Below are 27,116 nucleotides of genomic sequence, written 5' to 3' on the forward strand. Positions count from 1 at the left end.
GCCAGGCTATGGGCTAGACTTCTCCACCTGTCGCAATCATTCTCAGGGCTGTGCAAAAATAAATGAAGGACTGTCAATTCCTGCAGTGTGTTTCATTGAGTCCAAGCGGTCAGTTCAGGCAAGCTCAGATCTCATCCCCAGCGGGTCTTCCACCATTTTCTCTCTGAGCTCCCAGAGTGAGGTCTATGTGCATAGTGAATGTGTCTCCCTCCGTCCAGACATAGCAACGTCTTTTGTATAAGACATCTGAAAACGACATTTGATGATTCCAAGTGGGTGCAGTGGCTTTTGTTTAGATTTTTGAGATTTAAGCAGTCGGTATCCATTTTGGAATAGGCACATGAAATAGTAAGATGTCCTTAGTGCTAGCGTTTGGAATAAAAACTGCCGTTCTGGCAGAAAATAGTGAGCTGTGGCTTCTGGTCCTAAGCCCGAGTGTCACTCATCTCGGGGGCTTCTGTAACTCTGAGCCACAGTTGTGAAAGATGAGGATGGTGCTCTTTGTAGACAGCAAAACCAGCTAAGGACCAGGGAAGGTGGTAGTGATGGCAGACTGAGCATTAGCCTCCAAGAAACCTGACCTACATTGCGGGGAGATGCTGGACAGCCATTTCTGGATCCACAGTGCTGTCTGCTTTGTACCTAAAAATTCTACTGAGAAAAGTAGATGAAAATATTAGGCAGGCAGCCACTTGGCTGCCTCATAGGAGCTTATGCATATGGGCATTCAATATACATAGGCTTCTTACCTTTAGAGACCTCACTGTGTTCAAAATGCACAGTGCCTGAACTGTCAAATGCTTTGTCTGTCGTTATCCAAAATGTCAAGTCATGCTATGAAACCCCTTGGACACAGTAGAACTGTCACAACCCTGAGTAGCACCTGTGCTGATGTGGGACAGACTAGATCGCTAGACCAGATCCCGGCTTCAACCCTTCAACTTACCTGCCCTTTCTGTGCCTTAGTTTCTTGATCTGCTTATTAGAGATGATAACAGCTCTTGCAGAGCTATTCACACGTTAAATTAATCAACATAAATGGCTGCCTGGCATAGCAGTTTGTAGGGAGTGGGAATGAAGCCCAGATGGTAGAATGCTTGCCCAGCATGTATGAAGCCTTGTGTTGATCTGAAGCACCACATAAGTGATGTTATTCAGCTCTAAGAGAGGGAGGCAGGGCCATGAATAGTTCAAGATCATCCACAGACTCATTGTGAGCTGGAGGTGCTTAAATATAGGAGCCCCTAAATAAGTAAAGGAGTCAGTCCCTTGTATATTAAAAGTGTTTTTGATCTTATGGCCTTGGTGCTTTGGTAGCTTGTAAATCATTACTATGAAGAGTTAGTTCATTGACATTAAGACGTAGCATTGATATTTTAATAATTATGTGCAGTCATCACACTTCCTGTATGATGCTTGGAAAGGGGGAGGGCAGGAGAACCAAGGGCACCCAGCTGTGATTACTGGAGATGCCACCGCCAGTACCAGATCCACTTCTCCCTGGAGTTGTGATTTACATGGTGAGACTGTGCTGAAAGTAGGGATTTGAGCCTAGTTATTTGCACTTGACATATAAAATTCTTCCAAAGTAAAATTTTATTTATACACCCAGTTTCAGGGGTTGCATAATGAAATCACACTCAGCAACCATAACCAGCAGTGCCCTCAGTGTTGAAAGCTTAGATCAGTTTCTTCTCCTAGGTAGAGGTCAGGGGTATGACTCACCTGTCGTGGGGAGGAGTCACGTGTGCGTGTCCGTTTCTGTTTGGTTCTATTGGTTATCACCTCATCCCTAGCTTGAAGTTCCAGGAGTGAAGTCACTGGGTGGAAACAATGAATTTTTTAAGGCTTCAATAAAACACGACAAGCAAACAACATTTTGCTAAAATGTTACAGGCTGCTATTCAGTTGTTACAAACTCTGTTCATGGCTAACCTGCAATTTCTGAATTTAATATGGGAAACAGAAGCAGAGATCAATCTGAGTTTCGTGGTCCTCAGCAAAATTCAAAGAAATGGAAAGACCTACTTCTGGATAGATAGCCCGAGTCTCCACTAAGAGACAATTTTTCTGTGGCGGTGTTTTCTCTTTCACTTTAGAAACTGTGCCTTTCAGCTTCTTCCGAGCTGGCGTGTCGTGTGTTTCACCATGCTCACGGCTCCTATAAACCTGTGTCTGGCAGAGGCTCCCATTCAGTTTCCTGACATCTCATCAAGAGCTGGAAGAGAGGTGTGAATTCTTGCCTGCTTAGTTTTCCACTATGCAGCTGTTGAGTGCCACCTCTCCCAGAGTCATATGTACTTTACCCGAATTGAACATGGTCTCTCTAGCTCACTAGCTCAGATGAAGCGCTTGAGGGAAGTTTCTAAGCTGAGGATGAAACTCATCAGCAGGTGCTTCGTTCTCAGCTCCGTTAACTCCAACTACAGCAGAGAGAGCTGAGTGCTGTCCAGTGGCTTGTAATAGTTTAAAAGAGCATTGTGTAGAGAGGGATGGATCTTTCTCACCTTGCTTTCCAGAAGTTGTGTGGCTGTTAGTTGCCACAGGTTTATAGTTCACAGAAAATTCAGATCTGCCCTTGCTGATATAGCCACCCTAGGTCAATTCTCAACATGTCTTTCTCCGCCCAGGGTCTTTCGAGATGTAGTTGTGTATGTCTATAACTGGAATCTGTACAGCTCTCAGACGACAGTTCTTGATGACAACTCTTTCTAGAATCCCTCTTCCCTTCTCCTGCAGAAGTCTGTCCCCTGGCCTTCCCTAGCCATGAGGGAAAGGCACCCTCAGGAAAACTATTTTGGCTTTTTGTCTGAGGCCCTTGAGAAATGCTAACACAGTTTCTCCAGACGGTTTCAATTAGATGGAAGAAGAGATAAAACATTCTTGAGGGAGTAGACATCCCTAATTCCTTTGTAACTGGCACAATAACATATAGATGAGCAAGGGGGGCCTGGGAGCTTTGGAAATTGACATCAGTTTGAAGTTCACTGTATTTTTCATTGTGTAATCGGAAACAAACAAACAACCCCCCCCCCAAATGAACCAAAACTAGATCAACATTGAAGCCAGCAGGCAGCCTGCACCAAGTTGTCCTGGTCATGGTATCAACATGGCTTCCTGTAGCCTAGCCTAGCCTAACCCATGGATGGCTGCCCAGCTGTGTTGCCATGGCAGGCAAATCTGGTGATGAATAGTGCGTATGTCTAAGCTGTGTCTTCTCTCTCCCCCGCCAGCTACACGGTGGGCATTGTGCAGGAGAACAACGATCAGGTTTGGAAATTCCAGCGGTACTTCCTGGTGCAGGAGTACTGTAACCGCCTAAACATCCCCTTCCCCTTTGTTGTCTTCGCCTACTTCTACATGGTGGTAAAGAAGTGCTTCAAATGCTGCTGCAAAGAGAAGAACATGGAGTCTTCTGCCTGCTGTGAGTGGGTCACCTGCTGGGGGTTGGGTTCCAGAGCAGTGGGTTATTTTATGGGATGTGTGGTCTCTGTCACCACAGTCTGTTCATTGTATGTCTCTCAAAATTGGGTGTCAGGCCAGCCAATGTGTGCCTCAAGAGACACGGTGGCTTTGGAAGCACTGAAGGGCTGCTGAGTAGGCTTGTTTAACAAGATAAATAATTTCATTTTCCCCCATTAGGATTCATGGATATGGGTTTAGTTTAGTTTCATTTTTTTTCTTGGTTTGGGAGGCAGAATTAATCTGTCACTATAGGAGGATTGTTTCAGGTTGCTTTTATTAGTCAGCTTTCAATCACTGTAATGAAACACCACAGGTAATTAACTTATGAAGAACAAAGGTTCACTTGACTAAGTGCTCAGGATTTCAGGTCAAGACTGGGTGGCTCCTCGTTTTGGGCCTGAGAAAATCTCGTAGCCAGAGAGGAGGGGTGACTGAGAATGGGTCTCATGATCTCTTTTAAGAGCATGCAAGGCTCCACCTCTTGAAGGTGCTACCACAGTGCCATCTTATAAACCAACACAATTTTAACACTTGGGGATTTGGAGGAAAAAAATATGTGACCAGTGTCATTCCACTTCTGGTCCCCAAATCTTCATGTCTGTCTCATAATGCAAGACACAGTTATTTTGTTCCTAGGGTTCCTAAAGTCTTAAATTCCAGCATTGTTCAAACATCTAAACTCAATGGCTCATCTAAGACTCTACACAAACTCAGGTGTGAACCTTTGTAGGTATCAAAGTTACATACTTTCAAGGTCCACTTTTGGAAACTTATCCACAAAGGAAGGAGACAGTCTCTCAAGGCAGATGGAGATCCAGAAGGGCTAATCTCAAGTTCTCAATCCCCATAGCTAGCATCTGGGAAGCATGGAGGCAGAGAGTGACCTCTCTGTGTGCTGTCCCTCCCCTGCCATTTCACTGGCTGCCACCCAAAGTCCACCACTCTGCAGAGAAGGTTTTGCTTGCTGCCTGTTGTCTACAGCATGCTGTTGGTACCCCTGTATTCCCGAGTCTTCATCACAGCACCCCTCTCATGGCTCTATTCCGGTCTGCTTCATCACGGGATCTTGTAAGATGCATGTATCTTGACAACAGTAAGCTGTGTGTGATGCTCTGGTTGTTTGCCTCATGGTATGTGATAAAATGCACATAAAACAGATTTGCATATCATCATAGGCTGACCACACCTCTTTGAAGGAATTCCAAATATTATGCTTCAGAAAGTAAAAATATTACTTTCCTAGATATAATAATTGGTGGCAACTTTGACTGATTTTAAGTGTTGAAAGCCATCTTTGTGTGTGTGTGTGTGTGTGTGTGTGTGTGTGTGTGTGTGTAACTAGAGGCAAGATGCTCCTGGCTGACCTTCAATACCATTTCTGGAAATGTGGCATATAGCCTGACTTTCAGAATATAAACACCCCCAGCTTTCAGTCAGCCTGCAGCAGGAAGGACCTTCACATTCAACTTTAACTGTGTCATTCCAAGATATTAAATGGCACTTTGGCAGTGTCATTAACCACTACACATGTGTAATTGCCTTCCTTGGTGAAAGTATTTTGACAAGTTGGATAGGTAGCTGTCTTTCTTCCCATTATTTTGCTGAGGAAAACAAATTGAGCCATTACTAACTAAAAGAGTGGGAAGTCTTTATGTTCAGTATGGGAACTGAATGTGCAGATCTAGAATCTGAAAGTATGCAAAACCCACATCCAGATATCACAGGTGTTTAGTGACATGTCCATGTGTATATTTTGTTCTATCTTGAGATTGTGTTATAAATGAGGGTGTCTCCATAATCTTGGAGAAGATGGAGGGGTGCAATCAATGCCTTAGGAAGGCTTACCTATTCCCAAGCAATGCATGAAAATTACAGTGATGGAAAGGAGCTAAGAAATGGCTCCATTGACAAAAAGCCTTGCCCCATAAGCAGAAGGACTTGAGTTCAGATCTTTGGCACGAATGTAGACAGTCAGACATAGTGGTTCATGCCTTTAATTCCATTGCTGGGATACAATACAGCAGACTCCATGCAGTTTGCCCACCGGGTACCCTAACCAATCAGTGGGCTCCAGGTTCACTGAGAATAACTGTCTTAAGAAGAAGGTGGAGAGTGGATAAGGAGAACACGTAATACTTACCCTCTAGTCTCTACATACATGTGTACAGTTATACATCTACACAGGTAGACAAGCTATGTACATATAGCCTACACATGGACACACACACACACACACACACACACACATACACGGTCTAAGTAACATTTGCTGTTGTCTGGAAATGGAATGAATGTTCTAGAGAACTGCCCCACACTCACTCTAGTTGGGTATGGATTGATGAGAACTCCATGTGGTAAAAGTCCATTCTCTCAGGATCTACTACACCCAGCCTGGGATCAGCAGAACCTGGGTTCAGTGTCAGGAAGGTAGATCAGCTCTTGTCCTGAGGCTTGGCTTAAAAGAGGAAGAAAAAATACATCCCATCAAAGAAAGAATGTCATCAGAAGGAGCTGGAGAGATGACTCAGCGGTTAAGAACACTGACTGTTCTTTCAAAGGTCCTGAGTTCAATACCCAGCAACCACATGGTGGTTCAGAACCATCTGTAACAGGAGCTGATGCCCTCTTCTGGTGTGTCCGAAGACAGCTACAGTGTATTCATATACATAAAAGAACAAATAAATCTTAAAACAAAACAAAAAGAATGTCAATGGGAAACAAAACCCCTGTGTCCAGCCAGCCAACAGGAAGGAGTTTCAGCTTAATGAAGCAAGCAGGTGTGTCAGAGAAGCCTGTGATTTGTCATTTTCCCCAGGGAGACAGTGGGAGAGAGATGCTTTATGGACAATTAGAAAAAGCAATGCTACCTGCCTTCTTCCACCAAATCTCAGTCTCATGAGGAGACAAAGAAACAGAAGGACAGGACCCCTCTCCCCGACAGAGCCAGAGCCCAGTTCCCTCACTGGAGACTCTCCAGCCTGCTGAGTTACCATGGGCCCACTTGCTGCCCTTTAGAGAGGATTCCTGAGCCCACAGCAATTTGCCTTTCCCTAGGGTTCCAGCTGGCAGGACATTCTTATGTGCCCTTTGTATTTGCCTCCAAATGATAGGGGAGGCCATGGGTTTAATTTTGAAATTGCCCTTCTTTGAAGAAAAACTACAAATAATGTTCAGGACGGCAGACTTCCAACCCTGCTTTTTTTACTTGTTTAGCAATATCATCAAGTCAGAAAAAGTATGCTGCTTGGTAATTTGACAATTGCATTAAAAGTGTGTGTGTGTGTGTGTGTGTGTGTGTGTGTGTGTGTGTGTGTGTGTTCTTCTGATTTGGAAGGCAATGCATTGTCTTTATAGAATATCTGACTACAGAAAAGCATAATAAGGGTCCAGGACACATATGACTGCCACACAGTGAAATGTTAACACTGACATTGACCTAGATATAGTATGTCAATCTGTTGATAGGATAATTGATTCCTTTATATAGCTGATACTATACCACAAAACATGTTTAATGTCCATGAACATATAATGTCTATGCTAAGAATTTTTACTATGAGATATCCTAGTGTATAGATAACCAAGTCCTTATTGTTAAATGTATCATTTGATTAGGGTCTTTGTCAAAAAGATTTATTTTTAATTTTTGACTGTCTAGGTGTGTGTGTCTCCATGTGAGCATGTGTATGTGAGTAAAGATGCTGACAGAGGGCAGGCATTGGCTTCCCTGAAGCTGGAGGGATAAATGGTTGTGATCTGCCTGACATGGGTACTTGGAACCAAATTCAGATCCCCTGGAAGGGCAGCAAACATTCACAACCACTGAGCCATCTCTCCAGCTCCTGCTTCGATTCTTAGTAATATGTGATGTCAGGATAAAAAGGATAGACGTACATTTCACCACATGAATCCTTTAATTCTAGAAGAGAAATGTCCAGGTAAAGAAGGTGCATAGGACTAAGGCTTTGTTAATGCTCCTCACAGCCTTCTCATCCTCTATCACCATTACGTTGTTACAATGGATAAACTTTTCCCAGAAGATAGCTGTGGGCTTTCCACATTTTTTTGCTGCAACAAATATTTCTGTTACATTAGAGCCTGCTAACTCTTCAGTAAATTGATAGAAAGGCTAGGCCATTTCAGCTAGCCTTTCCCTGACGGTTATGGAAGCTGGACATTTTTCTTGTCTGTGTATCATTTTTGTTCTGGCTGCCTGTATCCAAAGGTTCAATCTTTTCTATGTTGAGTTTGAAGCATTTGGTTTGAAGAAAAGCCACTGGCAACTACTCTGAAGTGCATTTGGAAGGGAATTGGTTAGGAACTGCCTTGAAGAGTAATAAAAGTCATTTAACGACAAGGGCATGTTTGCTGTGCATTCTGCTTTGATTCCCGGTTAATTATTTCAATTAATGAGAATATATGCATTTAAATGGTAAGTTAAGGGTGAAAATCACACAAATCTATTCCAACTGGCCTCCTACACCAACATCTCTTTCCTGTCCCCATGACTTCTTGGGGTTTCATGTTCATTGCAAATGTTAGTGATCTTGATGATGTGTTCTTTGTTTGGTCTTCATCTGAAAGTCTCAGACACCATAAGAAAGGGAGGTAAGACCTCTCTGGAACCTGTCCCAGGCTATTTGTACAGTGTGCCCTGGTTTAGGGAAAAGGGAAGAATGGGGGGTGGGGGTAAAACTTTTTTTCACTACCCAGACCACCTATTTTAGAGTAGAATCAATGTCATCAGATTACTCTCCTCTCTCCTCTGAAGATCTCTTGACTTTAGACTGGGAGTTGAAAACCTGTAGTCATTATCCAACTAAATGGGTGTGTGCTTTCATGTCATCAAAACAGAAAAGTCAGATACACCAAAGGTGAGCACCCAAGTGATTAGTGAAATGTTCTGGCTAAGTCTCAAAAGACACAGACAAGGTCCAACTGTATCTTTATTTAGAGTAATGATTACATTCATGGTTCACACAGGCAATCCCCACCCTAATATTTACTGAGAAGCTCATTAACTAATCTTCCATTCGTCTGTTCCTGTCACTAAGTAATGGTAGTCAGAGCAGCTGGCACAGACAAAACTCATTGTCCTAGTTTCAGAGTCTCTTGGATGCCTGGCGTGCATTGATTTGGGAAACAGAGGCAGACAGGCAACCTGAAAGTTTTTCCTTTTCTCATGATTTCAGGTTTTAGAAATGAGGACAAGGAAACCTTGGCGTGGGAGGGCGTCATGAAGGAGAATTACCTGGTCAAGATCAACACGAAAGCCAACGACAACTCAGAGGAGTATGTCAGTCATTCACTCCCGCGGCAAGGCGCCCTTTGTATGTAAAGCTGGTATATGTAAGAGGCAGTGCATCTGAGCATGCTCAGCAAGGCATGCTTTCGTTGGAGAGTGATCATAACTCAAAAATATTACCAAGGCAATTGCAGATAAGGGCTTAGACATATGTCACTCTCTGAACAGGAAGAGACCAGACCCCAGCTAATATGATTGTTCCCCTAAAGTGCACAGAATAGAAAATGTCCTTAGAGGTTACATCTTTCTCTTGGAATAATAAAATATTCTGCATTCTAGGTGCTAAGATCTTGAGTGTAGAAGGGTAGAAATTAGCATTTACAGCCAAGAAACAAGAGCCATAAATACAAAAAAAAATATTTCAGGAAGACTCAGAGATCATGGGCAATTGCCTTCTCTTGCAGAGGCCACTGACATGTTTATCTTTGCAAAGTTGAAATACAGAAATAAAAGGTGGATTGTTAAAAGCTATTTATGGAAAATGGTAACTATTATACTTAAATTGGGTGGATCTTTAAAATAAAATCTTACGTGACTCCTGGTCATTAAACTCCTTGAAGAAGTCGGGAAGCCCATCAAATCTGCAGATGGTGTTTAAGTAGTACACCATGGAGTCTTTGAAAGCCTTCTTTTCTTATTGTATAGGCTGACCTTCCTCAGTGTTAGCTCTCACTTTTTCTAAGAGCTTACACATCAAAATATCATGTAACCTGTATGAGTAAATATAAGTGTGAATAGATCTCTTCCTTAAAATTAACACAGCTACTAAAGGGTACAGGATATGCTTTCTCCGTAGACAGCACTGATGCCCTGTGTTCTAGATTCTAGGTCTTGGATATGAAGGAAAGTAGATCTTATGTATTAACTTTCACCACCCTTATCAGCAAACATAGCATCAATTTTCTGTCTTTGGGCATGAGAAAGAAATTCTGCTTTGTTTAGGCATGAGGAAGAACATCAGAGAAAGTAAAGCAGTTGACCCCGACCTAAGCTGAAACTGAAGATCGCACACACACACTCACATATATGTCTTCTGTCTTTTGAAAGATGAAAGCATGGCCAAAGAGCCCCAATTTTCTCTTAGTTTATTTTTTAATTTCCTTGCAGGATGAGGCATCGGTTTAGACAACTGGATACGAAGGTATGGCTCAAAGTTCTGGAATGATTTGATGGTTTTGAGTTTTGGGCTATAGGCTGATATATAAGGTGAGAAAACAAAAGAAGACATTCATTCTTGAAAAATTAGACATGTTTCTTTCAGCTGTCTGCATGATTCACTGAAGAGCTGGAGCCTGCAGCAGAATTACTTCTTAAGTGTCCAGACTTTGTGTGGAATAGCCCAGAAGTGCCATTTCTACTAGATTTAACTGTCAACTTGACACAATCAAAAACCGCTAGAAAAGGGGGTCTCAGTGAGCAGCTGTCTAGATCAATGTGCTCCATAAGCATGTGTGTAAGGGGTTGTCTTGATTATATTCATTGATGTAGGAAGACCCAGCCCCCTGTGGATAGTGTCATTTCCTGGGTTTGGATCCTGGACTACGTAAGAATAGAGAGCATGAGCTGAGATTAGGCATACCTAAATTCATTCTCTCTGCTCTTACTGTGGACGTGATGTGACTAGCTTCTTCGAGCTCTGCCACTATGGATATATTTAATGTATACAGTTGCACACTTTGATGCATGCATACATTGCAAATTGATCACTACAATTCAGTCACACAGAGCAGAGTCTCCTGCATACCACTGCCTCTACTTCCCTTTCTGTTGCCTTCTCTGCCCTCTTCTTCCCATGCTGAGCAACTGTGCTTGCTTTCTATTCAGAGAGTTCTGGGGAATCACATTCTGAATTTTTGTTTCTAGAACAAGCATTTAGCATCTTTTTATTTTCCTTTTAAATTGTCTTTGATTTTAAGCAGCTCTCTTGAGATATCATTGACACAAATTCAATATATTTGAGGCATAGAGTTGGAAATTTTGATTCAAATATACATTGCAAACACTCCTTCTACCACATTTTAGCACAGCTAATTTACATACCTATAGAGCTACTATCTCTGTGTGTCCTAGGATTCAATTCAAGGCCTTGGGTCTTAGCACATCTCATGTCTAAAATAGACAATACTAATGTATAAATGGATATTAACACATGCATACAGTATACTAGTATTCATTCTCACCTTAGAGTACAGTAGAACCATTGCCATTTTTCTCTCCATAGCCCTTTTGACTATTTTAGGCTGTATCTGTGGGTGAGATCACATAGGAGGCATGACCTGTCTTTGCCTCACTTATTTTACTCATCACATTATCATCTGGACCATCTGTATTCCTGCAGATGGTAGAGTTTTCTTCCTTTGTGTAAGATGAAATTGTTCTCCACTGTGTACATGAGTCACATTTTCTTCACCTATCAATCTATTCATTGACATTTGGGTTATTTTTATGTCTATGACTAGTGCTGCACTGAACGAGACAACACAGGAGCTCCTTAGCTGTGTAGCAGGAGTTGGGTAGCTGGGTTGCTTTTAGTGTTTTGAGACATTTCTGTACTGTTTTACATAATAGAAATATCAATTTTACCAGATTCATTAAATTTTTGGTGAAGTCTTTGTTTCAAGATATTATTTAACAACCCTTACAAACAGATCTAGATAGTCCTTATTTCCTTTCCTTAAGTGATTGCACTGGCCTGTACTCCCAACACCATTTAGAATAATGGTGATGAGGATAAGAATTTTAGAGATGGTGGGATACTGAATATGATGATAAAATTCTTCATAGTCTTTATCATGTCTAAGTAACTAGACATGATAACTTTGAGTTTCTAACTGTGAAAGAACTTGGAGCTTTGTGCTGATTTTCCTGCATCAAGTGCATGGACCATGCTATTCTGTCTTCTGTTCTCCTTGTGTCGTTTATTACACACATTGGTTTTCAGATGCCGAACCATCCTCTTGTCTCGGGGTGAACTGCACTTAGCTGTGGTGTGTGGTAATTTTAATGTGCTCTTGAATTGAACTCCTCATTATCTTATTAATATTTTGTACCTTTATTCACTAGGATGTTAGCCAGTAGATCCCTTTGTTATCTTTGTCAGACTTCAGACCAGTGTAATTTTGGCCTCATACATGGGATCTCGAAGCAAGTCTCTCTTCTATTTTGTGGAAGAGTCTGAATAGTATTTAGGCATTTGTTCACCTTTAAATGTTGGATGGTATTCACTAATGAAACAATTTCTCTGTTCCTGAGCTTTTCTTTGTTAGCAGAGTTTAATACTGACTCTTTCTCCTTGTTTGCTACTAGTTTGTTTGAACTTTGTATTCTTTAAAAAAAAAGTATTACATTTAAGTGTGTGTGTGTGTGTGTGTGTGTGTGTGTGTGTGTGTGTGCACATGCCCCACTATGTGTGTGGAGGTCAGAGAACAACTCTTATAATTTGATTCTCTCCTTCAACTGTGTCATCATGAGGGATTGAACTCAGGTCACCAGGCATAGCAGCAGTTGCTTTTACCAGCTGAGACATCTTGCTGTCCCTGGACTCCATGTTCTTGATCTAGTCTTGTTAGGTTGTGTTTATTTAGAGAATCCCCTAGCTAAGTATGGTTTTAGTACCAGAGTGGCTAGCCACTTGTCCCAGTGGAAAATGAAGGAGACTGGATGTAGGTGCTTAAAGTGTGTCTTTCATGAGACCTGTATTTTATCTGGTGTGTAGCCTAGCCCATAGTTGTCTGGCAGGCCTGTCCCTGAAGCAGGATTGCTGTGAGTACTGGTAGGTGCCTTTGCGGTCCTTGTCTAACTGGGTGCAGTGTATGCCTGTCTGCCCATCACTCTGGTTACAGAAGCCTACTGTGTTCTCCCCTTATGATGGGGCAGAGAATCTCCGCGTAAGCAGCCCCTGGTTCTTCACCTCAGCACACACTACAGTAGAGACAGCTCTTACACCAGTCTAGCTAAAGGTTTGTTGGTTTGTTTAGCCTTTCCCCAAACCAACACTTAACTTTGCGCATTTTCTTTTTGTTCTCTGTTTCCCTTGCATTATTCTGAGCTCCTCCTGCTCTCCTTGAAGCTGCTGATAAATACTATTTTATTATTAACAAAATCCCCTGGGGAGAGCAAAACCCATTTTCTTCTCATTACAACAGAAAACAAAGTTATCCACAGAGGACCCGGAGCCTGGAAGTGAGGTTCTCACCCACCGTGCAGCGTTCACTGAAGTGGCCATTCTCCTTCACATTTCTTTCTTTCTTTCTTTAAGTTAAAAAAAGAGGTTATCACTAGAAACAGGCCCAACATCAACACAAATTTCTCCCCATCAACCCAAAACTCCCAGAGAGTTAAGTCATCCGGCAAGCTGGGAGCCAACTACACAGACACTGGAACCTGTCCGTACACTTTAATAAACTACATCGAGGGAGCATGTGACTTAAAATTAGGCTACGGACCTCCTGTAATATACAGAATAATCTTATGTATTATTAATGTAGCTTATACCTGGTTTACTGTTTGTGTATGTCTTAGGAAGCATATAATCATATCTTATTAGTATTTTCATAATTTTTATTAGTATTATATTTTTACATAGCAAAAATTTATTAGTATCTTAGTATACATCCCATACATTTGGGTACATTCCCATACATCTGCATACACTACTCCTATGACTACATAATCCACTAGGTCTAGGAGGAAAACCTTTTTGACCTGCATTTCATGAGGCTAATGATTTGTTTGCTGACTGCTGACCATAGGTAAGCAGTAAGCAGGACCTGCCTCAGCTTCCCTGGGTCACACTTAATGTTCAATACACTTATTGTTTAAAATAGAACGTTGAAAATTTTGTCTTAAGACCGGGTTTTCTTTCTCTCCCTTTCTAAGCTTAACGATCTCAAAGGCCTTCTGAAAGAGATTGCTAATAAAATCAAATAAGGTGGGCGAAGGCTCATGGAGAGAAATCAAATTACGATGAGGTGAGTTGGCTAAGGTCTCTTTGGTGTGCTCCAAAAATTTTAGTGTTTTAAAAATATTTTTAAGTTGTGGTGGTTTTCTAACTTATTCTATGTTCAGGTGTTGTCAGCTTTGACAATAAAGGATTGTACAAAACAAATCAAATAGGACAAGGAGCAGAAGTTTCTCCTTATGTCTGTCCTCAATGGTCCTCTAGGGCAGCGTTAGGCCGTGGGGTCTATGTAACACTTGTCAGCCTTACATCAGTTTTTACATAAATCAAAGCGAAGTCATAATGACCAAAGGTTTGCTATTTGTTCCTTCTTAATACTTTATCATAGATATTTTTGTGGAAACGCCCAAAATGTTCCTGATTCTCTTCTATATCTATTGCTGTGGGGTAGGTAGATGTGTGGTGAGCACCTTTCTGCTTTCTGAAAATGTTCCAGGGGTGAGGGTGGGAATGAGAGACTTCCAACAACAGATCATTCACACGATAACACATAATTCAATGGACTGGCAACGTTGAACTCGGGGCTTTGCTCCAGCCTCTTGCCCTTTGCTTTGAACATGGTTTCCCAGAACCTGTCCAAATCTTGAGATTAAATGTTGATAATTTAAGGAGTGCAGGGAGGCAGGGATGAGGAGGGAGGTACAGCTGTGGGCGTTCTATTGGTCTATAAGTGAACTGTAAGAAATAGAACAGAAGAGTTCCCTTCTCCATCTGGACTGACTAAGCTGGGCAGAAGGTTATCAGTATGGTTAGGACTATGGTGTGCTGGCCACTTGCAGTGACCTCTCTCACTGCCCCCTAATGCTGACCCCTCACACTGATGTCTAGCACCGACACCTCTCTGGTTCCTCACAGTGACCTCCTGACCTGCCTGTCACACTGGCATTTGAGCTTGTCCCCTGTGCTGCTCTCTGGCACTGGCCCTCTGTGTGGCCCTTCACCCTGACTTTTGCCTGCAGTGAGTACTTGGACTGTAGGATTTCCCTCTGCATAGTGGCCCTCCTGCAGGGAAATCCTGGTGTCTTTGGCCACCTGCCTGTGTTCCTTGAGTCCTGGCAGTCACAGCTCACATCTGCAGGCTCCAGTATGGAAAGACTTGTGCCTGACAGAATCTGAAAGCTGTGTGGTACTTCCGGAATATGCTAAAGATGTCTGGCCTAAAGTACTCAGGAGGAGCCCGTTTCAATACCTTCAAGGTGATCTTTCATTTTTAATTTTTTTAAAGTTTTAAATACACAGCATTTTGGAATTTGAAACTATTTTTCTTCATTGTTCTATGAGCTGAAAGAAAACAGACAAAACAATTCAAATAATAAAAATAAATATAAATGTCATTAAAATGTATGAGTAAAAGTAAATACTCAACTCCATATTTGCACTCACCCAGAACACTCTGATCTCCTCTTCCCTTCAGATATCTGACTGTGAAATGGGCAAACAGGCTGGCCTCCTGCCCGTCTACCTTGTACTTAGCTTGGGCCTTTGTTAATATGTTTAATGAAAGGGTGAATAAAAATGACTTGCAAGAATGTGACATTACTCTTGCATGTGTACACCATGTGCTGGTGTGTGCACAGTGTGTGTATCATGTGCTGCTATGTGCACAGTATGTGTATCATGTGCTGGTGTGTGCACAGTATATATACCGTGTGTGTGTGTGTGTGTGTGTGCGCACAGTGTAGGTAGCATATGCTGGGATGTGCACAATATGTGCACATGTGCTGTTGTGTGAAAAAGACAGGATGGAAAAAGAATCTAAGAAAACAAGTGTCAAAATCAGGTATGGCAGTTGCCCTCGTGATGCCATCCCTGAGGAGTTGGAGACCATTGACTATGTCTGCTGGCTGGCCAAATTGGAGAGCTGTAGTCTGTGGGAGACACTGTGCCAGAAAAAGGTAACAGCATCTGAGGAACAACACCTAAGGCTGTCCTCTAACTTCCATATGCACAGGTCCACACACAGAGACACTAACACACTCACTCACACACAACATATCCACTGATACATGCACTAACATATATGAACACACTAATATACTAACACATACACTGACCCATATACTAACATATACACCAATACACATCCTGAGACTCACCAACATTATATAAACACACATACTAACACATACACTGATACACTGACATCTACTAACACACTGACATACACTTAAAAAACACTAACACACTAACTCACATACTAACACACATTAACATGCACACACCCACTTAATAACAAACATTAACACATACATTGGTGCACACACTAACACATACTAGTAACACACACACACACACACACACACACACACACACACTAAACATATGCCCCATGAATTTCACCCAGTGACATCTTTAGAAACATTGAGTGTATCGAATGTCAACTTTGCATACTTTTTTACCTCCAGGTAAGTTCTTTCATGATGTTCACGCCCATAAGAAAAAGTTCAGTTTTACTGGCCACTAGTCCTAAGTGTTTCAGACTCTAGTCTTCCAGTGTCTCTCGGTGCTTCTTTCTCTAAGATTCAGGGTTATCACCTTTCCCTGGGATGGTATGACAGGGCAGAGAAAGTCCACCTCAGGGGAGTGAGAGGTGGCACAGGTGGGGGTGGGGGGCAGGCAGAGGCATTTAGCACTGCTCACGTCTTTATCCGGATGTCAGCCTTTGGTCCAATCACTTGAACCTTTTTTTTTTTTTTTTTTTTTTTTTGTTCTATGCTTGGAAATAAGGCTGCAGAGCAAGCATTTTCTTTCTCGACTTTGTTTCAGAAGTATGCAGCATCTCCAGGCACCATGATTAGAAGGAAGGCCCCCGGAGATGGCCTGTTTTCCAGAGAATGGAAAAAGAAAGCCTTTGCCTGCCATTTTGAGTCCTTTGAAAACTATATTTTGATAAGTGTTGGGGTTTTCTACTTGGTTGTCTATTCATTTTTGGTTTTGGGTAGTAACCACTGAACAAACAAAGTCCTTATGGACTCTCTGAGATGTAACTTAGATGGGATGAGTTGGACCTTGCTCAGAGAACCTCAGATAGCTCACACAGGAGGTCTCCCAGACAATCACAGCTAATATCACAGGTTAACGTGTTGGTAGCATACCCAGACCTCTTCTGAGTATATTTTGAAACAAGAGAGGAGGTAGGAACTTTATTAATAATATTTACTAATTAATTTATGAATTTATTAATTATTATTAATAATGCTGCATTTTCTTCACTTTTACAGGTCAAGTCATACACCTGGATTTGGTGGTTCGTGGGACACTGACAGACAGTGTCTATCTGGGATCCTGCTATTGACTTTAAAAGGAGACATTTTCAGGTCTCTGGGCCCAGAGCAGATGACTCATAGTCACCCTCGAGGGCATAGGTCAGGGAGCAATGTGTGTAGAGAACTTTGCACGTGAAGAGAGTTGCAAAGGATCTTGTTCCTCCGAAAAGGTGCCTGTGTTTTCTGCATCTCAGAGCTTTGTACTGATGCTAAGGGTTTCAGTGTTGACACACCTTTCCCACCTTTGTCTCATGTACCTCCCACGACTATGACCCTGTCCCTGATTTTATACCTATACTGCTGTTGTGTGTATTTCCTACTGTCCCCTTTTCTGCATTGTGTGATGAATTCATCGACATATTGTCAGAGTCCTACACCACCCCAAATAAAAATTAGACCAGATTCTAAAATACTCAGGTGGGGGTCGCTGAGGCAGTGACTTCTTTCTCTGGGGCTCACCAGAACTCCTGCTGAAGGGACCACCCAGAAGAAACCCTTGAGAGGCCACCTTGCTCCTTTTGTTTTGGGGAGTGTGACCGTCCTCCACTGTTTTCATTATTTTCCCATTGAAAATAACAAATAGATCTCAAGGAGGTTAGAGGACATAAATGGACATAAACAGCCTCTCACTCATATAGTCGTGGCTCACACTTGAGTGTGTTTTCTCAATTCCAGCCCTTTCTATGCATGCTACACTTCACTTAATAAAATCATCCTCTGTACCTACAGTTTTCTATAGGCCTTTTCATCGACTATTTTATCAGACATGTTTTCCTCACAATCTTTACAACTATCAGTAATTCTGTAATATTCAAGCCTCTAGCCATTTACACAATGTAGGTCATTGACAGCTGACTCCACCTGCCTATTGAAATGAATGTCTTTGTATATGACTTCTCTCTGAATTAAGAACATCAAGAAATCGCCTGTGTAGGATATTAAAGTCTTTGGAATATCTGTTGATTATCAAGCCATTTGCAAGGCCTTTTTCATCAACGTGTATAGCAAAATAGGATTTAAGAACTTATGCATAAGACAGAAGATATATGGACCTCTCTCTAGTAAGACATATTCCGTTTAACTCTCTTTAGGAAGAAGCCAACATTCTTGTTTAGGTGTCGTGGAGCATGTGGATGTTGGTACAGACATTGAGTGACTGCCTGCTTGAATACTCCACCCCTATCCTTCTCTGGAGCTGTGGTATCTGTGCTCAAAAGGGCTCATAATTTTATCACTCACAATTATAAAGAAACCCTGGTCTCAGAGGTCTCTAACTCACTGGGGTTTCAGAAACAGAGTGGATGGGACAAATGTACATAATGAAAATGGCCAATGAGTGGAAAGTTGAGCATGGCTCTGTTAGTGAGAGCATTCCACTTTCATTTTACCCTAGTGACCAAGGTGCTTGCTATGTCTGAAACCACCAGGAGGAAGAGTCTGTCCTCTACATAGGGCCTTGTAAAAACTGAAGTGTATGACACACAGACTGTTCAGACAGAAAAACAGCCAGAGCCTTATCTTCAACTCAAGTAAGGAACTGGACTAAAAGAAGCAAATGAGGCTTAGCCTAGTCTGTCTGACAACCCCCACTCACTCAGTGTGTTCATGTTTCCACAACGTGTCTCTACCGGCTTAAGAAAACAGTCTCAGTACACAGACTGTGCCTGTTGACCCTAAAGAGTTAGATGATGCTTAGAGTTTACTGACATGGTTACTCAGAAGGATGTGTGCTCGTGTGAAAGTCACTATTTCTAACGTAGCTCCTGAAAATAGCTCATTTGTCAAATCAAAGGTGCTGCATCTTTTGGTCTGGTACTAACCATCTGTCCACAACCTCAACCCCAGAGACTCCTGCAACATGGCTTGGGTGTGTGAGAGCACTAAACCACGGAGGAATTGGTCATGTTCATGTTTATGTGTGTGGTTCTAGTGAGAGTAAAAAAAATAAAATAAAAGTTATTCTTTGCTGAGTTATGGTCATTTCTAAATGGTTTTGAGTTACTGGGGTGATAACGGGCTCCCACTGAGTGCACACACAAACAGGTAAACGGCAGCCAAAGTTAGCATCGAGAGATTTAGATACTGTGGTCCACTTTTTGGTAGGTGTTATTATGACAAAACGCCATGGTCAATATCAACCCGTAGAAGAGCTAGTTTGGGCTTATGGTTCTAGAGGGATTAAGAGTCGGTCATGGTGAGGAGGCAGGGCAGCAGGCCCAGTGACAGGAGCTGAAAGTTCACATCTTGAACTCTACACACATTTCAGTGAGAGCAAACTCGAAGTGGTGAGGGGATTTTAATCTCAACGTGGGCTTGTACTTTCTCCATCAAGACCACAACCTACCCCAAATATCATCAGCTAGAGATCAAGAGTTCAAAGCCACTGCAGTAGGTATCATTTGTTTAGGTACCCATCTGTAACATAAGGGTGTTTAGCTTCATTGACTCAGAACCACACACCCCATTGTGTCACCAGCATTTTGAGAGGTTCCAGGGTTCAGACGTAGGCTCCTCGGCAGCCTAGCAGATTACCATGGGCTAACACAAATGACTTTCATCCACAAACACACTTCACCATAGAGCCACCTGTGCCCGGCATGGGACAATATCTGTTGCATATAGATATGTTTCTGCTATTGTTCCTGAGTCCTTCTGCTTCATAGGAATGTTCCACCCAGACCCCAGGAGGAATCAGGGAAATGTGTCTTCCTCTATCTGCTTCTTTGTGGTCCACAGGAGAGCAGTCATGAAGAAGAGAGTAGTCTTGAAGAAGATAGTTGATGTCTACAGTCTCTGTCTCAAAAACAAACTACTCAGAAATCAGGTGGGCCTGTACTTTCTCCATCTCTGCTATACTGCTCTGCCCTCTGATCCAGGCATAAGGACCCTGGCCTTTATTTTCCTGAGGAAAAAAATTTCAGTGTTTGATGGGCTGCCCTATCTGTCTGTCAGACCTAAGCAGACACCTTTGCAGCTCAGCTAGCTGGGGTCCAATTGGGCTATGGGCAAAGCGTCCATACTGGCAGGACCAGCATGCTTTGTCGTTTTGCATTTTCCTCTACAGAAGTCTTGCTTTTCAAGTTCCCCTCGCTCCTCGCACACGGACATGTTCTTAAGTGTGAAGTGTTCTCCTGTGAACACTTTGCTGGGAAGAGGATGGCTTCAAATCACTGGGAGGAACTGGCAGGCTCTGATTTCTGCCATTTTATAATCTACTCAGGTAGAAGAAGGGACTTTATGGCAGAGAGTGAACACCAAAAGAACACGAACTAAATCCTGGGGTAAGTTCTCACCCAGGGACTAGCGATGAGGGTAGGTATGAGAGAGGTCTCTCGGGCCATGGCCTTGCTGTAGCAATGAGAAGACTGGCTTCCTCTGAAGTCCCCTCAAGGAGACCTTCTGCTGTTTGCAGCGTAGAAATGCCTCACGGAACAGGTCCAGGGAACAGGGAGAGAATGCCATGGGGTAGGGGGCAGCTGCTACTAGGCATCAGGCAGAGGGGCGTGGGATGGGCACTTGAAGTTGTTGGGGAATTTGGTGAATGCAGAAGAGAGGGCAGCTGAAAGGGAATGAGTGAGACGAACAAGGTGAGGGATGTATATTTAGGACCCTTCAAACTTGTGAGACAGGACAAGTGTTTCTTTTTATTTTTTAAAGATAATATACACCTGCCCTTAGAAGCTTTCTGGGCATGGCTGCTGTGTCACATGGACATCCGTAGGTGGTAGAGAGGAGAATGGCTTTGTCTACTCTCAGTGTTCTGACCTATGAACAGCTGAGTGATTAGTAGCCTAACACTCATGAGAAAAAGCAAGCCTAAGGTGGCCACAAGTTTGGTGCAGCACCATGCAGGCCCAATGAGCTCCTAGGACAGGGAGCAAGCTGGAGATAAGAACCACCCCCCCTGGGACAGGGCTCCAGGAGGGAGTGAGTGTGATACATGATCCTCCCACGAGGCCACTTAAGAATGCCCAGCAAGAAGCAAGCCCCAGTGACCACCAGACCACGGTCATGGGTCCTGGATAGAAAGCTAGCTTGCAATGGCCACCAATCCAGCACTACACAGGCCTAGTTGGGCCGACCATGCCAGAGATGATCCTTGCCTGGTGCCATAATGAGAGAGTAGGGCATAACACTCCTGAGACCATTCCTAAGATGACTCCAGACACTCAGAGACCTCTGCACCACTAAGAGGAGAAATGGAAGAGAAAGAAACAGAAGGACGTGGGCACAATAAAGAGAGGCAGAGCTAGAGTCTTTACGGTAGTGATGAACAGCCTGGTGTGAGGAGCCAGTAGTGCCAACTGGGATCATGGTAGGGTCCTGGCCTGTGCTGCCCCTGGAGGCCATATCTGGGTCTATGGTCCTGTAGCAGTAGCGGTCTGTTATCACCAAAGGCCAGGTGGATATATGTCCCTGGTCTGGGCTACCACCCAGAGACAAGATGATGTCTGAGGACTATGTAGAACTGTCTCCACTCCTCATCTGGGCATCGTGGGAGGGCTGACCCTTGGGGGTAGGAGTATGGGTGAACTGGCCCCGCCCTCAGCCCGCTACAGTACTCAGAGAAGGGCCCATACTATGCCACAATTACGCCCCCAGGATACAGGTGTAGGCCCTACCATTTGTCTCCTGTGTGGTGACATGGATAAGAGAGAGAGAGAGAGAGAGAGAGAGAGAGAGAGAGAGAGAGAGTTCCCTTTCCTCAGCCTTGCCTCTCTCTACCTGCAGCAGTCAGAAGACCTGGCCCTGAGATTAGAGCAGGAGAGCCACTCCTGTTCTTCACCAGCTGCAGCACTCAGGAGAGCAGGCCTTCACTTTGCCAGGGCAGAGGAGTAGAGCTGATCCTGGAAGCAGAGCAGGTGTGTATGAGTGTGTGTATGTGTGTGTGTATACGTATGTGAGTATGTGAGTACATGAATATGTGTGTGAGTGTTTGTGTGAGTATGTAAATATGTATGTGGTGAGTGTGAGTGTATGGGAATGTGTGTTAGTGTGTGTGTATGTGAGTATGTGGATATGTGTGTGAGTGTGTGAGTGTGTGTGTGTGTGTGTGTGAGTATGTGAGTATGTGCATATGTATGTGAGTGTGAGTGTGTATGTGTGAGTATGTGAGTATGTGGATATGTGTGTTAGTGTGTGTGTATGTGAGTATGTGAATATGTGTGTGAGTGTGTGTGAGTATGTGAGTATGTGTGTTAGTGTGTGAGTATGTGAGTATGTATGTGAGTGTGAGTGTGTGTGTGAGTATGTGAGTATGTGAATATGTATGTGAGTGTGTGTGTGAGTGTGTGTGTGAGTGTGTGAGTATGTGAATATGTGTATATGTGTGAGTGTGTGTATGTGAGTATGTGAATATGTGTGTGTGCACAGGTGTGTGTGTATGTGTGTGTGCAGGTGAGTGTGAGCTTGAGCTGGCTTCACTTGTCTGTCTTGCACTCATGCACATAACACCCCAACCCGAGCCCTTGCCACCTATGGCAGCAGGCAGAATTGGCCTGATGTCATCAGAGCAGAACTGTCCCTGCCTCTCAGCTGTTGCCGTGCTCTGGGGAGCAGCCATGCACCTCACTTGGACAGCACAGTAGGGCTGGCCATGTGTGGGGCTGCAGGGGATCGGGTCCCAAGGGTGTGAGGGTGGGAGAGATGGCCCTGCCTCTTGTCTTCTGGGCAGTGGTACAGATGAGGGAGGGATGTGGGAGAGACGCCGTCCTCTTCTCCCTCATCCCTCACCATCTATGGCGGGCAGGAGAGCTGGCTCCTGGGTCATAAGAGGGGGAGAACTGAGCACGTGGAACCATCTCTCTCTCCCTTCTCAGCTCTTCTGGGGATAAATGATATCCATCCACCCCGGGAAGGAAATGTCTCCACTAATTTCAGCAATGCACACACAAATCCTACTCTCTGACACACTCCCAGCCGTCCAGAAATAACATCCAGTCAACTGGAAATAGAAAAGTCGCCATCTCAGGTCTCTTTCTCTACTGGCTCAGGAGCTTTAGCAAGATAGAGGCTTTTTCTCTCGACACATAGGTTGTATGCATTATTGTGGGTGATTCCAGCCGTGCATCCAAAGTGGAAAGCTGTCCACCATAGCTGTAATTGATCCCTGAGCTGTGATGGGCCTCTAGGGAAAGGGATACGGAGGCAGAGAGGAGGCTCCCAACTATCTCCGACGAAGACGGCAGGGAGACATCTAGGACTCACAATGGGCAGAATAGAATTTACTGGCATTGAAGGGCTGAGGCAGAGAGAACACAGGATGGCCATTGGTCAAGCTCCTATTGTCTCTCCTGGGCTCAGTGCCACTGTTGGAATGCTATGTGCTCCACCTTGTGCTGTGTTGGTTATTGGAGCTTACAGGTTGCAGGCTTTATCTTTTCCTGCGTTCTGGGCACACGTTTCATGGTGTGAGCCTGTGCACCCAGCCTGCGCCTATTGTGGGTGGTTTTTTCCAGGGGAAATGAAAGCAAATGGGACCAAGGAGTTGTGCTAAGAGATAAGATGAACGGGTCCTACAGGGGCACAGAAGACTGCGCAAGTGTGAAGGTGTTGAAACCCATCTTGTAGGTCTCAGCCTGGGGTGCCTTCTTCATGCAGTGAGAACATTCATTGGCATTTTAAAATAGCAAAATTCGGGCTTCTGCATTAAGGACTCCAATAGTACTTTTAACTTAGGAGCCAGGGGCAACATTGTAGTGATTTTATGTAAATAAAAGTAAAATTTTAAGTGCTCACTTTCAAGTAAAAAACTACTATTACTATTACTACACTACTACTACTAACACTACCACCACCACCAATACTAATCAATGTTTCCCAATCTGGTTTTCCTCAGTGGTGAGATGCTTCTGTCCCCTCTGGCTGTAGCCTTTTTTCTAGCATATACTTTTATCTTCCTCCTCTCCTGTTTTTACCTCAGTGCAGGCAAATGCCTGGGTTTGCCTCATTTAATTTTTCCAAGATTAGTGAAGATTAAAAGAGCAAGCATCCATCTAGATGGATGGAGAGGGATCCTCACTGTTCTCAGCCCCTGATCTGTCTCCTTATAGAGGCAAACCCACTGCCAAGTGCGGTCCTCCTGGAGCCGCCTTGTGTGTGATGCTGCTCCTGGTTGTCAGCTTCACTACATCCTGAGTGGACGAAAAGCCAGACATGGCTGGGCACATCTGTGAGGGATTTTGCTTTGTCATTTGAAGTAAATACCCTTTATATGTATATTCGTGTGTGCATAAACAGCACACTATACAGAAATGCATACATATATATGCATCTCTGTATCTCTATCTCTATATATGAGAAACATTGGTGTGTTTTATCTCTGGACAAGGGAAGGGAGGAAGCCCATGCATGTGTGTGTGTGTGTGTGTGTGTGTGTGTGTGTGTGTGGAGGGGGGGGGAGGAGGGAGAGAGATTCATTCTTTATGTTCTGTTTCTCTAGACAACTTTAATTATTGCACTCTGAGACTGGAACATCCTTTTGGAAATGAAATATGGGAAACCGAGGCAGGTAGCTGTCAGTTTGCAGATGCATTAGGCAACATGCTTTATTCGGAGCTGAGCACCCTTACTAACCCAGAAGCAATGAGACTCCAGAGTTAGTGGTATGGGAACAGGAGGGGAAGGGAACTTCAGTGCCCTTGGTAGTCTACCCTAAGGGAGAAAAACCCCAGGGTAACAGTATACAACAGCAGTCCCTGTTCTCTGCAGAGCCTCCTGCCCTTCCCTTCCCAGGTCCTTAAAAACCCATCAGAACTCCTGGTTAAGACCCTTTCTGGTTTTGGTATCTCTACAGGTTTCAAAGCTTTCTCCCAAAGTGTAAGCTATTTCCAGGTCAGGAAACAATTTCTCTCCTAGAGCATCTGCCTCTGAATTTTTCTCCTCCTCCTCCTCCTCCTCCTCCTCCTCCTCCTCCTCCTCCTTCTCCTCCTCATCCTCCTCCTTCTCCTCCTCCTTTTTTAGCTTGCTTTTCTGATTCTTCTGTAATTAAGTGGCACATTTCCTCAGCCTATTAGAAGTCAGACGGCTTTCATTACCGGAGCTGAAGCACACGGTGCGAACTGGAGAGGAAAGTGAGTTCATTTCCACCGGTTTGATCCAGCACCCACTGCGTGCCCAGGGCTTAGATGGGTCCAAATTAATTCCCCCATATTTCATGATCTCCAAGATGCAAGGTCCCTTCTGGTGGGTTGGATTATTACACCTCCTGGGGTGTGAGCTGCCTCATTAAAAGGAAAAAAAAAAGAGTCCTTGAACGGAAATAATTACCCAGGCTATCCCCTCGCTGGGACACTGGTGCTTCATCTCTGGACAGAGAGAAGGGAGGAAACCTTTGGTTAGAACATCCACACTCTCTTTATTCTTGGTCGTTGAATTTTTCTGAGTTATTCTGTAAAGAGGTTAGATGAGAGAGACTGGGAACCCTCCTACCTTTTCCCTTTAGTCTGAGAGCAGGGAGGGATCCTTGATGTGTTATTCCGCCATTTTGACGGTGGGGATGAAGCTGCTGTGGGTGGAAAGGTGAGGGATGTATAGATATGAGAGGCCAGGTGAGCCGTGCAGGAAAGAGGTCAGGCTGGCTGGATCTGGAGTAGAATATGACAGGGGTTGAGAGGAGGAGGCGTGGAAGGATTCAACCCCACTTGTGTGCGTGCATTCTCAGATCCTTAACTCCAGCCTGGATTTCCACATTTGACCAACTGACTGTCTACATGGAGCCATATCATCACTGCTTGCTCTTGCTCTCTCTCTGTGTGTCTCTGTGTCTCTGTTTCTCTCCCTTCCTCTCCCCTTTCTCTCTCCATGCCCTCCAGGCTGTACCTGATAATGCTTTTTAAAATCTAAAGCACCTTTCTTTTCTCTCTACTGCTGCTGTTCTTATCTGTCTTGGCTTGAGCTGAGCAGCATGGACTTCATCCCCCACCTCCAAAGATGGCTGAATAACAGAACAAGGATCTCTGCTCACAGACTGCGGCTGGAAAGGTGGGAGGAGAAGGATCCCCAAGTCTTTCTCATTCAACGTCTGCCTGGTTAACAAAAATAACTCAGTCTCAAGCATGAGGCTCTGAAATGTCTCTGGTTCCTAATCCCTACTGTGGCTTGGCATGTCCCTGCTCCCTTTCCTGGCCTTATCTGATGGACAGCGCTGTGCCTCTCACCCGAGTCTCAGTTTACCATGAGACACTGAGAGGGCTTCAGCTTACTATTAATGATTACTCCAGAGCACCAGACATACAGCAGATGTCTAAGGCAATTACCTTAGACAAACTGTGTGACTCTGTCTAGGGCTCAGAATGCTATTAATGATTACTCTAGACTGTAGTGGTCTTCAACCTTCCTAATGCTGAGACTCCTTAAGACAGTTCCTCGTGTTGTGGTGACTCCTAACCATGAATTATTTTGTTACTACTCCATAACTGCAATTTTGCTACTGTTAGGAATCATAATGTAAGCATCTATGTTTTTTGATGGTCTTAGGTGACCCCCGTGAAAGGATTGTTCAACCCACAAGGGGTCACAACCCACGGGAGGAAAACCACTGCTCTAAAGCAACAGACATACACTGGAATTACCTTAGGTAAGATGGTGACTCTACCTAGGCTCAGGATACTATTAATGATTACTCGAGAATAATACAGAGGCAAACTGGGTGACTGTCTCCAGGGTGACATCCTGGCTCCTGCCCCAGAACTCTTACTTCCTCTAGTTTGTCTGTATGTCTGTCTGGGACTCTAATGCCCTGCTTTATTCTCTCATTCATTCAGAATCATCCTTTATCCCATATATTATGACTTGTTTTGGGGGAGCTGGAGAGATGGCTTAGTGGTTAAGAGCACTGACTGCTCTTCCAAGGTCCTGAGTTCAATAACCAGCAACCACATGGTGGCTCACAACCATCTGTAATGGGATCTGATGCCCTCTTCTGGTGTGTCTGAAGACAGTGTTCTCATATAAGTAAAATAAATTAGTGAATTAAAAAAATCTTTCTAAAAGAAAAAAAAAAAAAGACTTGCTTTTTCAGAAGAGCCTTTCCTAATGATCTCAAATCCACTGTGGATCTTCTAGAATCTTCTATGAAATCTCTCTCTAGTGTGACTGATTATTTCTTGGAGAGTTCTTC

The 27,116-nt window shown here is 43.7% G+C and overlaps 1 protein-coding gene across 1 annotated transcript in view; it reads left to right on the forward strand.

Annotated features, from left to right (window-relative positions):
• Window positions 1-13,699, forward strand: part of TRPM8 (transient receptor potential cation channel subfamily M member 8) — a gene marked incomplete at both ends in the record, with an annotated part of 66,307 nt that extends 52,608 nt beyond the window's left edge. Inside the window, 4 exons of the mRNA XM_080932952.1 lie at window positions 3,234-3,424; window positions 8,658-8,757; window positions 9,878-9,911; window positions 13,649-13,699. Of these exons, the coding sequence (XP_080789078.1) occupies window positions 3,234-3,424; window positions 8,658-8,757; window positions 9,878-9,911; window positions 13,649-13,699 (376 nt within the window). The remainder of the gene's footprint in view (window positions 1-3,233; window positions 3,425-8,657; window positions 8,758-9,877; window positions 9,912-13,648) is intronic.
• Window positions 13,700-27,116: the final 13,417 nt, after the last annotated feature.

The sequence above is a fragment of the Micromys minutus genome (assembly GCF_963924665.1).
Source record: "Micromys minutus genome assembly, chromosome: 19".
Classification (NCBI taxonomy): Eukaryota; Metazoa; Chordata; class Mammalia; order Rodentia; family Muridae; genus Micromys; species Micromys minutus.